Genomic DNA, 13,347 nt, shown 5'->3' on the forward strand with positions numbered 1-13,347 from the left:
CCATTTTCCAAAATGGCGCCGAAAAATGGCGGCGGCCATAGACGAAAAAGATTGGACGGCAGGAGGTCCTTCCGGACCCCCGCTGGACTTTTGGCAAGTCTCGTGGGGGTCAGGAGGCCCCCCACAAGCTGGCCAAAAGTTCCTGGAGGTCCAGCGGGGGTCAGGGAGCGATTTCCCGCCGCGAATCGTTTTCGTACGGAAAATGGCGCCGGCAGGAGATCGACTGCAGGAGGTCGTTCAGCGAGGCGCCGGAACCCTCGCTGAATGACCTCCTGCAGTCGATCTCCTGCCGGCGCCATTTTCCGTACGAAAACGATTCGCGGCGGGAAATCGCTCCCTGACCCCCGCTGGACCTCCAGGAACTTTTGGCCAGCTTGTGGGGGGCCTCCTGACCCCCACGAGACTTGCCAAAAGTCCAGCGGGGGTCCGGAAGGACCTCCTGCCGTCCAATCTTTTTCGTCTATGGCCGCCGCCATTTTTCGGCGCCATTTTGGAAAATGGCGCCGGCTGAAGACGACAAGATTCAGGAGCAGGAGCCCGTTCCGGACCGCTGCCGTTCCGGACCGCCGCTGGACCCGCAGGTTATTTAAGTTATTGGGGGGGGGGGTTCGGGAGGGTGGGGGATTTAATTTAAAGGGTCGGGGGTGGGTTTTAGGGGGTTTTAGTGTGCCGGCTCACGATTCTAACGATTTATAACGATAAATCGTTAGAATCTGTATTGTATTGTGTTCCATAACGGTTTAAGACGATATTAAAATTATCGGACGATAATTTTAATCGTCCTAAAACGATTCACATCCCTAGTTATTTCCAGCATGCAATAGTGTGCATTATGCTATTGCACGGTGCGATAATGCCCCTCATGTTCATTAATCCCTCCAACCGCTCCCCAATCCCGCCCCTTTGAATAAATTTGCCAAATTTGCATTTGCGCCGTACACTGCAATAACTATCACGTGCGTTATGGCATTATTGTGGGCGTTAATGTCATAACGCATTTTGATGAATGACCCTGTTAGCTGGCTAACCTATCTCCTCCCAGAAACACTCCCGTAACCCCCTAACTTAAAGGTGAATTTTAAAAGCTCAATGCGCGCCTAAATTAAGGGATGTGGAAATATGTTGGGCCAGCGCATAAATATTTACGCGCACTGGGGTCCCTGCCACAAAACTTTACTTCTGCTATAGATGACATCTAACTTATAAAACAAAAATTTCTAGGCAGATCACCAGAGTTTTAAAGGTCGGGGCTAACGGGAGGGGAAGGAAGGGAATTGAGCTGGGGGGGGGGGGCTTGGAAGTCCTATCCCTTAACTGGGTGAACTGGGAACAAACTGGGAAAATTGGCAATGGCGTCAGCATGGGGGTCTTTTAAAATCCCCCTATTTATGCGGTAGAAGTGGCATTTGCGCCCCCGCCCCTTAAAATTGCAGGCCCATGTGTGCGCGGCCAGGCTATTTTCTTATGTGCACACGTGTCATGAAATAGCCGTGTCCCTGGGCGCGGGCTGACAGATGCGCATGCATGTGCGCCTGCGAGCCACTATGAAAGTTGCCGTCTTATCCTGCTAAATTTTAGCCAGATAATGAGATATCTGGCTAAAGTGTAACCAGATAAGTGAGGAAAATATAAAAAAGTATGGATTTAGCTGCATAACCTTTGAGTTATCCAGGTAAATGCCTCTGAATATGGACCACTTAGGGTCTTATGCAGTATAATTTTATCCTATAGATACACAATGGGAAAAAGTCATTGTTGAATAAGACCCACAGTCCATTTTCAGGTAGCACTGTTCATAATAACTACAGTTCAGTATGGAGCCTGATCATTGTTTTATTATTTATTGCACATTGTTGGCAGAGCCTATTCACTTCTTGTTAAAATTGTGTAAAATTGTTTTAATCAATTGCTTCAGTTGTATTTAAAATATGGTAAATTAGCAACGGCGCTGTTTTTGTCCAATATTTGTGCAATGAGTTTTTCTAAGAATAATTATTATATTTTCAGAGTCAATTAGAAGAATTTCTAGAAAGGCTACAAGAAAGTTCATTAAAGGCTGAGGAATTTGTTAGCGAGATTGAGTCTCTTTTTAACGATGTTGAGGTAAGTATCAAGTCTTTTCTCTTCCTTTCCATGTGCATGCTGTTTGCAGAGGCCAGATGTGCTCAGTGTGCTTTTCCGAGACACAGACAGTTGGGGAGAACCCTTTTTGTACTCCTAGCCCCATGAATGTTTCTTCAAGTTATTGTACTTAACATTATATTTAGTGAACTGTAAAATGTACTCTCAGCCCCATCTTGCTGTAAAAGGAGCCTGAACAATATGACGACCTTTAGACATTTAGAAAATCTGTCCTCCCAAGTATTCTCTTTTGAAGCGAGCTTTGTTTTAATTCCTCTCCCATAGAGTTTATTTGTGTAAAGTATATTCCTTCTTTAGCAGGGCTGCACAGCAATATTGTAGGTCAGGGAAGACTCCTCTGAATTTTGTGGTGTTACGCTGTCATCAGAAATCCCTGCTCCTTATATGTTTGTTTGTTTTATTTATTTACTTATTTATTTATTTGTTGAGTTTTATATACCGTCATTCGGTAGAGCCATCACAACGGTTTACAAAAGTATACATTTTTCTAAGCAGTTGTGTAACAGAAAAGCAATGTGAACGCTATACATTTTCTTAGCAGTTGTGCAACAGAAAAAACAATTTGAACAATATCAGAAATAAACATATCAAGTCCAGAGAGCATTATTAGGTTGGAAGAAGAGGGTATGCAGGTTCAGGGTGAAGAGAATGTATTAAGAGGTTTACAACTGAGAGTTCAGTTGAGAGTTGGGATGATCAGATGTCTGAGGGTCAGTGTAGAATTTGCGAAACATTAGTGTTTTTAGGTCTTTTTTGAATGTTTTTAGGTTGTGCTGGGTTCTCAGGACTTTAGGTAGGGTGTTCCAAAGTTTAGGTGAGGCAATTGAAAAGGCTCTTTCTCTTGTGGTTGCCAGATGTGCATCTTTGATAAGGGGAATGGTTAGGTAGCCTGAGTTATTAGAGCGTAGGTTTCTTGGAGGATTTTGAGGGATTATGTTTAGGGTGTTAAGACCTTGTTGATCATTTTTTAGGATTTTGTGGATTATGGTCATTGATTTGTAAGCAATACGTGCAGTAATAGGGAGCCAGTGAAGTGAGGTCAATATTGGTGTTATGTGTTCATTTCCTTTTGTTCCAGTTAGGACTCTGGCAGCTGAGTTCTGCAGTATTTGGAGTGGTTTGAGGGATGAAAAAGGTATTCCAATTAGTAAGGAGTTGCAATAGTCGAAGGTGGAGAAGATAAGAAGTTGTAGTACAGTTCTGAAATCGTAGGGGTTATGAAGCAAAACAAAATTCAAAGATATTTACATATATTTAAAGCAAACCAGATTTGTTTTGATGAGTGTGAGAAAACGTTAGGTTAACAATAGTTAGGGCTTCTAATTTCCAATTCTAACTAATTCTTCCCCCTACCCTTGCCAATCACCCCCCCCCCTCCCCTGCAATGAAAACTGGCATCTTAGGCCAACAGCTGGTGCAGGGCTAGGGCTGGAGCAGGGGTTTCTTGAGTAAATGGTTAATTGTCATGCCAATTGTGCTGAATTAAGTTAGTTTATTTGCTGAGAGGAAATTGTAAATGCTTCCTGCTGCTTCTCTCTCTCTCTCATTCTATGCGGTAACAGCAGGGGCGTTGGTGGTAGCATCACTGTCTGATGTCATTTTCAGAAAGAGCTGAGTTCAGAGCAGCCCAGACTGAGAGGTTCTCACAGACAGCGCTCTGTCAGTCACACAGCGGGAAACCTCGCAGGGGCCCTGTAAGCCTCTCTCCACTCAGATCTGTAAAATCATCTCTGCTGGGCCAGTTCTGGTGCACCGCTCACATTCTCTGCTGCATGTCTCTCTGTCCCTGATGCTATTTCTGTCTCGCTCCCTTTCTTTGATGTATTTTTATTCTCTCTCTGTTATTGCCTTGCATCCCTCTCTCGCTTGCTCTGTGCTTCTCTCATTGTTTCTCCCGCCCTTTCTCTGTCTTTTTTCTCAGTTAATGGCTTTCCATTCTTTATCTAGCTGCCACTTTCTTTCTCCCCCCTTTTTTTTTCCTTTTACGTCTCTTCCTCTTTTATTGAAATGGATTAGTATGGTAATTTAATTAACTGAGAAAAGCAGGCAGCAATAGTGACCATGTCATAAAAACACAGATCAACACTGATTTTCATTACTCTCAATGAACTGGTAGTTAACTGGGAAATAACTAAGTTTTACAGTTTATAAATTCCAAATATCAGAAACCCTGACAATAATCAAATTAGCTATTTCAAGTACTAAAATTTTGTATTTGCTTAGCTTCACAGAAGCCCATGAACAGCAAGGAGTCATGATGATAGTGGTACATCACAAAATTTAGAGGAAGAGCCTACTAAGATCTAAAGTGATATTAAAGTCTTTAGGGCCAGAATTTAAAAGGCCCACGTTCCTATTTTCAAAAGCCCGGCCATGCACGTAAAGCCTTGGGAAGCGTGTAAGTCCTGGGGCTTCAGGAAAGGGGAGGGGTGGGGCTACAGGCCCCCAGCACAGCGGCCATGTTATAAAATCAGGCGTCCATGTATGCGCACCGGGTAGCGCGTGCACATGGACGCGCGCGCATTCTTTTAAAATCTACCCCTTAATGTTATAAAGATAAATCATAATGAGCCAAAGAAGAGAGAAACAGAAATTTGTGTGGAAGGGAGGCATTGTAAACACATGCAGGTCACTGTAAATATTTAGAAGTAGATATTCAGCAGGCCCGTGAGCGGGAAAGTGAGCCACTTGATTTTACCCAGATATTCCGTGGTGCTTATCTGGATAAGTCTGCCGTTGAATATACTCCACTGAAATTACCCAGCTGAACTTATCCTGGTAACTGTAGAAGAGGTGATTTTCCGGCACTCGCAGGCTAAAATTTAACCCTGGCCCCGGAACGCCTCCATCGTCGCCTCATTTTACACGGATACATTTTGGGCAGCTAACGAGTTACCCGAAAAAACGTTATCGGGAGAGCAGGGAGAAATTTACAAACCTAGGCTTTTGTCATGTCAGCCCAAATGTTACCCAAACAAAGCCTTTGAATATCAACCACTAAGGTTCCCTTGGAACAAAGCATCCTTATTATGAGATTCATGCAGACAATCTTGGAGTAAATGCTGCAATAATCACGATTTGGTTGGTTACTATTACATTCTAGGCATCTCCTACAGAAAAGAATGCATGCTAAAAGTATACCCCATGCAACCTTTCCTCTGAGCCTCCATCTGCCAAATGCATGTAAATCCCCATTCCTGGCCCCTCATTTCCTCCCGCACCACCATTCACAGTGTTCAACCCAGACCCTCACCCACCCACTAGCAGTTAACTACACCTCTGTAGGAGGCAAAATACCTCTGGCAAATTTACCTCCAGCTAGCTCAGATTATTAAATACACAGTAATATCTAATGAGGGCATTAGCCTGTTACTAGCATATTCAGTCACAGTAAGCTTTACTTTGCCTCTGTAAGAGCCTTGCATTGGGAACTTAGTAGATAGTACTTTGTTTAATGCACATTAAATGTAGTGAAATTTAGTAGATAGGCCCATGTGCAAATACATCTTCTAAATATTCATTGCGGATATCCTGAAAACCAGAGATGTTTGGGGCAACGAGGATCCACACTGACCAATGCTGTGTTGCTGCATGCATGGATTTCTGGATGGGAAAAATAACCCATTACCCAAGTTACTGTAGATACTATTAAACAGAGATTGCTGGATTCATCACGCTGATACTATACTTTTGGCTTTTTCAGCATAGTGGCATCATTTTCTCTTCTAATAACATATATTTAAAAAAAAACACCTAGCTGATAGCAAGTGTTTAACACTGCACACTAAATAACTGGAGTGATTTTACCACTGCAAAGTATTTGGATTTTTATATGTACATAATTTTCCAGGAAAACTGCGCAAAAATTGAGCAGCTTCTAGAAGAAAAGAACAAGGAAATGGTTCAGAAGGTGGTAGCCCAGCACACAGAAAAGTCGCAGAGTTTTGAGGAAGTAAAGAAGATGAAACTGGAATACCTGTATGAGCTGATGGCGGGTTTTCAGCAGCGTATTGAAACAGCGAAAGAAATCTTGGAAAAGATTGGAAAAGACACAGAGGAGCTTGATATTGTTATTTTGCTAAGTGTAAGTATAAATTCAAATTCTGTTTTTAAAATGCTTGCTGGTATTACACATCAGAGCTTTCTAGTTGTTGGTGCCACGCCAGGATGCTAATATAACTCCTGGTTCACTGAGACCCAGCTGTACCTGACTAGAGGCCAAATCACTCATGGAAGGACCGGATCAGCTGTTAGCCTTCCTGTTTATGTGCACTTTATAAATGCGTTCCTTATATTAATACTAGTTGAAATAAGCATTCCCCTACAATCTTTTCTTTTATTGTTGCTTCTTACTTTTCCTTTGATGTTATGAAAAGTTCTATATTAAACTAAACTAAACTTAGTTCTTTAACTTCTCACAGATTGATTTACTGCTCTGGTTCTTTTTTTTTTTTTTTTCCATTTTCTTGCTTCCTCCTTTCTCTGTCTTTTCTCTCTATTCATTTCTTGATCTCTCTTTTTCAATCTATCTTTCTAATTCTTGTTTTCTCCTTCTAAGTCTTTTGACTTCCTAACTTTTTTTCTTTTCCCTCTCTCTCTCTTTCCTATGTTCCTCTAATCTTACAGTTTCCCTTTTCTATTCTAGTAAAGGTGTGAAACTTGCAGGTTTAAATTTGCAAGGAAGTCTGCAACTTCCACAAAATTAACTGAATTTTTACCTTAGACCAGGAGTGGCCAACTCTGGTCCTCAAGAGCCACAAATGGGCTGGATTTTCAGGATATCCACAATGAATATGCATGAGAGAGATTTGTATGTAAACCTATCTCATGCATATTCATTGTGGGTATCCTGAAAACCCAGGCCTGTTTGTGGCACTTGAGGACCCAAGCTGGCCTCCCCTGCCATAGACATAATTAGAAATTTCATGAAATACTAAAGAATTCCACAGAACTCTTAGCATTCCATAGAATTTGAGGGGGACCGTAGGGAATTTGTTGCCAGACAGACATGTGAGAGATCTGCTGTCTCAGGAGCAAATAAAAAGAATCCATAAACTCTGCAAATAAAATTTCTGTCGCTTTCAAATACTTATGCTAAGAGAACTGCCATGGCCAGCAGTTTCTCCAGTGTTTCATTCTTGTGTTTCAAGAGGTAAATTTTGGTGTACCTGGAGTAATTATCAGTGGACAGGAGCAGTTCTGTAATTGGGGAAGGTGAACCGGCTGCCTAAGTTGGCAAAGCTTTGGGACGGCAGCAAGTAACCCCCAAATACCCCTGCATCGGCCTTTTCAGTCTTGCATCCAAGAGATGCAGTGCGTGATGAAAAGCCGGCGGGGTTCTCGCTTCCTGCTGGCAGAATGCCCACATAGCAGTGACACGCTGGATGAGGTGCTGGAGGAGTTCTCACTCCCCGCCAGCAAGAAGAGCAGCATGGGCAACGTCCCGTGATGCTGTGCTGGCAGGGATCCCACACCTCACCAGCAGGAAGACGACCCATGCGGCAGCAGCACAGGATGCTGACCTGCTGGCAGGGTTTGTGCACCCTCCTGGCAGGAGGAAGAAGAAGACCTGGTGAGGGGGTGTAAGTCAAATGGGAGGGAAAGGAAGAGGGTGTGAATGAACAAAAGGGAAGTGGGGGGGGGGGGGAGTGAGTGAGGGAGAAGGGATGGGGAGGGAAGGAAAGGAAAAGAGATGTGAGTGAAAGGGATGGGAAGGGTGGGTGAGTGAGAGGGGAAGGAGAGCGTATGTGTGAGAATGAACGAGTGAGTGTATATGAGAGAGAGAGGAGAAAGTGTGTGTGTTCCCCTCCACCCCACAAATCCATGACAATCTCACGATGACTGGAAATGAGAACCTTTTGGGTATGGAAAGAGGGACATTTCTATTTCTCCTTATTAGCTTTAGTTATTGGGTGGTGTTTGATGTGGCTGCTATTTTCAAAATTTTAATGATGTTTGGGAAATTTTAAAACTTTTTATGGGGGCATATTCAGTAAACCAGCAAGTAGAATAAAATTAGCCAGGTAAACTGTCCCAGATATTCAACAGGATAGGATAGGATAGGGTCTTGTTTTTAATCTATCTAGATTTTAGCCAGATAAGTTACCCAATGTTCAACAACTTGTCATTGAGCTAGATAACTTATGAGTTATCTGGTAAATGGCTTTGAATATGGGGCTCTATGAATTTAATTATTGGATGTTATTCTATTCGTTGGCTGTTTTGAAATATTATTTTTATTAGTATGATTTACTCTTATGATCAGTGTTTTATATTTCTTTATTTTGTTTTATGAGGACTGGTGAATTTTCTGTTTTTGATTTGTTGCACTGCTGGGGGAGGGTGGGAGAAAGATGCTTCAGTGCCCAGCAGACTGGAAAGGTTGCCAGCTCCCTAGAAATATGATCACTGATACTCTGCATACTGCAGTTTCCAGTTTAGTTTTTGCCAGCTCATTTCTCTTTATGATCTCTTTATTCTTTATTTTGTGATAGTCTTTCTGTATTCTGCATTTATGAGGTATTTTGCTAGCATGCACTTTCTGTGTAAGGATCTATAGCAGCCTGGCTTGTTCTGTTTTCCCAATAGGAGGGGTATTGGTGTTTTAAGGTCAGGTGTAATATATACAGCATTGCCTTTTCATAGATAGGGCTGTTGTTGTTTCAATGCTGGCTGTTAGTACTGTTAGGGTGTGAAAGGCTTTATAATTGTAAATATGTTTGCTCATGGCATTCTGAGAACCAAGCCCTTAATCAACATACTGTACAGAAGACCTAATATCATAAGGGCTCCGAGTGTCTTTTTTGCAGGGTTTTCTGTTTGGCATACATCAGTGCATGTAAATATAATATATGTTTATTGTAAGTGATATTTTTAGTTCAGAAGATTGTACTTTGAATTTTCTTTTTCATGTAAAATCTCTTTTTTGGGTCAGGGATGTGGTGGTTAATACATTTTAAAATAAATGCATAATTTTAAATTGTGTATGGACAGAGCCATTTTAAATTGTGTATGGACAGAGCCAGGGGGAGTAGTGCCAGACTGTAAGGTTTGCTTAGGGTGCCTAATACCCTAGCACTGGCCCTGAGAGGTTTTCCAAGTACAAACTCCCATCATTCATCCATCTCCCGCATCCCCAGGGGCAAATGCTGGGGAAGGGTGGGAGAAATGTGGTAGAGCTCCCTGCAGACTGGAAGGGTTGCCAGCTCCCTAGAAATATGATCACTGATACTTTATCTGCAATTTCTCTGGGAATCCTGATCCCTGCATCTCCCTTTCCGCAACATTTCAAATCACTGAAAGGGCCACATTCCTAGGGGGACCCACCCATCCACTCACTCTTGATAGGACTACCTAAAATGGCCTTAAAACCACTTCAGTTACTACATAATGCCGCTGCCAGAGTCCTAACTGGTAAAAAGAAATCAGACCACATCACCTCCATGCTCAACAATCTACACTGGCTACCGGTAGAAAAAAGAATAGAATTCAAAGTTCTTACAATTCTACACAATGCAATTCCTAAAGCAGACAACACATTCCTGGACAATGTCATATATATACACAGGTCACTACGTACAACTAGGTCAACAAGTAAACTACTTCTTGATGTGCCATCACTACCGCTAGCCAAACTGTCCTCCACAAGAAACAGAGCCATCTCCATTGTTGGCCCGAAATTATGGAACTCTTTACCTCAACACCTGAGCTCACAAGAAAACATTAAATCTTTTAAAAAAGATCTTAAAACATGGCTATTCAGCCAAACATTCAAAGATCACATAGGATAAGACAACAGGCCACTCCTATTGCATTTCCACTTCGGGCATGCAATATCATTCCAATGACTATCTCACTGACTCACTGAAACCTTATCGATTATCACCCATTATCAATTCTTTCCCCTTACATGATTTGAGCATGGATATATACCTCGTTGTATTGTAGATATTGATTGGATTAAGTTGTTGTTCGGAACCAGTTTCAGTTACTGTTAAATGCTTTAGATGTAACAGGTTGTTGTAAATGTAAACCGGAGTGAAGGCGATTTTTGCTGTACCTCGGTATATAAAAACTGCTAAATAAAATAAAAATAAATAAAATCCACCCTCTTGGTAGTCTCAGTGAATTCACCAGTACCTTTTCTGAGCTGTGCCTGCCCACAAGGCTAACCTCCTGTTGTGTGAGGAATCTTTGCTCTTCTGGATTGTATTTATCCACCAGCATCTCATCCTGCAGTGAGGGCAGTGAAAAGTATTCTCTTTCTTTTACTCCTTCCACCAGGCTGAGCTGTCTTGTCACAATTACCTGTATTTTTCCTTCAGCTATATGACCAAATTAATCTATGAACCTGTCTCTCACACAGTCTAGTGTTAATTCAGACTCTAAATCTAATGCATTTATTAGGGGGTCATATGACTCAGAAAACGTACACAGTAATATTGCTGACGTGATTATCTTTCAAATCTCCTTCCATTCATCTCAGTGTCTCCCTGATTTCTCACACAACATTAATATGTGCCGACATTTCTTTGGACTCTGTAAGCCAGTGATGGTAACTGCGCGGGTGCACATGTACACTCGTACGCTAGCTCGCATCCAAAAACGTGACCATTTTATAACGTATGTGCTTATATGCGCATATGGTATAAAATAGGCTGAACACATGTACATGTGCACACAATTTTATATGGACACACGCATGTGCATGCAAATGCCACCTGTAGCATGTAAGTGGGGGAACTTTAATAGAAATGTACACCGGCGCAATACCAGTTAAACCACTTTGTTCCCAGTTCGCCCAGGTAAGGGATAGGACTTCCTAACCCCTCCATTTAAATTGATTCCTTTTACCCTCTTAACCCCAACCCTTAAAACCCTGCTGACATACCTATAGGGGCAGATTTTAAGGCCTGTGCGCGTAAATCCGGCTGGATTTTGCATAGGCTCGGCGATGCGCCCAAGCCCCGGGATGCGCGTATGTCCCGGGGCTTTGAAAAAGGGGCGGAAAGGGGGCGGGGTGTGGGCGGGGCACCAGTCCAGGGGTGGGACCAGAGGCAGGTGTAAATAAGACAACAAAGGTAGGGGGGATTTAGGTAGGGCTGGGGGGTGGGTTAGATAGGGGAAGGTGGGGGGAGTGGAAGGAAAGTTCCCTCGGAGGCCGCTCCGATTTTGGAAATGGGGAAAGCCATCGGGGCTCCCCTAGGGCTCGGCGCGCGCAAGGTGCACAAGTGTGCATTTTATAAAATCGGGTGGGCGCATGTTATAAAATCGGGCGTAGATACTAAAATCTAGCCCATATTTTTTTGTATTAGAACTTTCACGCCATCCACAGCAGAAGTAAAGTTACGCGAACGGGGACCCTAGCGCGTGCTTATGGGCATACGATTTTACATGCTGGTTTCCTGAATAAATCTAGGAATGCCCAAGCCCATGCCCCACCTCTTTATTGCACTTCTTCATTTGTACGCATACTGGGAGATATGCACATACTTGGGCAGCCTTTAAAATCTGCTCACCGCATGCCAGCCCAACTTGGGCGCATATGGCGGGCTTTTAAAATTCACTTTAATTGGTGAAGCAGAAGTAGTTTGCTGTTTGTGGACAGGCAGGAGTGCTTATGGGCACGCAAGAGTGGAGGAGTACTTAGTTGCTAGAACAGCAAGCTAAAAACCAGGGAAGCCCAGGGTTCAAATCCTGCTTCTCCCACTGTTGCTCCTTGTGGCCTTGGGCAAATCACTTCACCCTTCACTTTGGGGGTCATTTACTAAGCTGTGGTATTTTCCCTGCATCATAGGCGAGATGTTCTACCCTCTTTATAATTTGTATTGCCCTCCTCTGCAACTTTTCTAGTTCTGCTATGTCTTTTTTTTTTGAGATGGGGCAACCAGAGCTGCACACGGTACGCAAGGTGCAATCGCACCACGGCTCGATACAGAGGCAATATCTATTAATTTATTTATTTATTTGCATAAATGTTCACAGCAGATCGCAGCCTTCTTATATGATGTTTTCCGTTTTATTCTGCATTCTGAAAATTCACTCCATTATATTTTCCTATAACATTTCTTCTCCCTTTTTCTCTTGGAATACGCCACCCCAGATGATATGCCTGCATGGTACCAGGAACCCTTGTCAGCCCCAAGGACTTGAAAAATGTCTTCACTCTTTATGGGTGGTAGGGGCAGGCACAGCAGTAGCAGCAGTTGCCCTCCCTCCCTCCATGTCCGATTGTCCGTAGTGTGCCCAATGCCAGCTGCCCCCAGTGGACAGCCCACTCGGACCAGAGTCTGCTTTTCCACAGCGCTGTGTCCCTGAGCTTCTGAGGGTCCCCATTCCTTTTCATTTTAAGTTAATTTTCTTGAGTTATTCTCTCTCCTCCCTTGTCTTTTCTTTCTATCATTCTTTCTCCATCCCTTTTCTTTCAAGTTACTTTTTCACGGCTTTCCTCCTTCTTTCCCGCTTTTCGCTGTGACTTTTCCTCTCTTTCTGTCTCTCCTCATGCAGTCTGTTCTAACGAGCTAAAGTCAAGCTCTGTGCAGGTTGTGCTACTTTTACTGGGGCAGGGACAGGAGGGGAAGGGTCCGTTCATCTGACAGATTTTTGCATAGGATATTTCTTGTATGGGGGGGCATGGAGGAAAGGATACAGTTATCCAGCAGAATTGTATGTATGCCATAGTTCTTGGGTTGCATCAGAAAAAGAATCAGGCCGTAAAACTTGGATCCCCAAATGTAGCCGTGTATACTGCAGTCATTCTTTGCAAGGACTGTATGCGGCCACTGTGATGCGTCCTGATATTTTCATTTGCAATTTCCTTTGACATTGTTTTTATCTTTTTTATAATATATTTTAACAAAGGGCACTTTTCCTTGATGTTTTTGCAGATATTATTTCTTTCCAGTTGCTTGACCGCGTACGACTTTGACGTCTCATTGCATTTCTCATATTATTCTCTTTTTTTTTCTCTCCTGTAGTCGTTTAAAGAAATGAATGCAAGGTATAGAATTTGCGGTTTTGCTTCTTGGTAGTGAGTATTGGGAGCAGCATGATTGGATGCTTCTTTGCAGATTTGAACGTGTGCCACCAACATAAATGCATCTAGATTAAAACAATAAAGCAAGTATCTGTCATGATGGTGACATTTTTTAAATAAATCACTAAAACAAAATACCGTGTTTAATGTAATATTAGCGCTTTTGGTTC

The 13,347-nt window shown here is 42.8% G+C and overlaps 1 protein-coding gene across 1 annotated transcript in view; it reads left to right on the plus strand.

The window, feature by feature from the left end:
* Nucleotides 1–13,347, plus strand: part of CMYA5 (cardiomyopathy associated 5) — a 165,266-nt gene that overhangs the window by 64,822 nt on the left and 87,097 nt on the right. Inside the window, 3 exon segments of the mRNA XM_029575603.1 lie at nucleotides 2,008–2,103; nucleotides 5,993–6,226; nucleotides 13,119–13,141. Of these exon segments, the coding sequence (XP_029431463.1) occupies nucleotides 2,008–2,103; nucleotides 5,993–6,226; nucleotides 13,119–13,141 (353 nt within the window).

This window comes from Rhinatrema bivittatum, chromosome 1 (assembly GCF_901001135.1).
Source record: "Rhinatrema bivittatum chromosome 1, aRhiBiv1.1, whole genome shotgun sequence".
NCBI lineage: Eukaryota > Metazoa > Chordata > Amphibia > Gymnophiona > Rhinatrematidae > Rhinatrema > Rhinatrema bivittatum.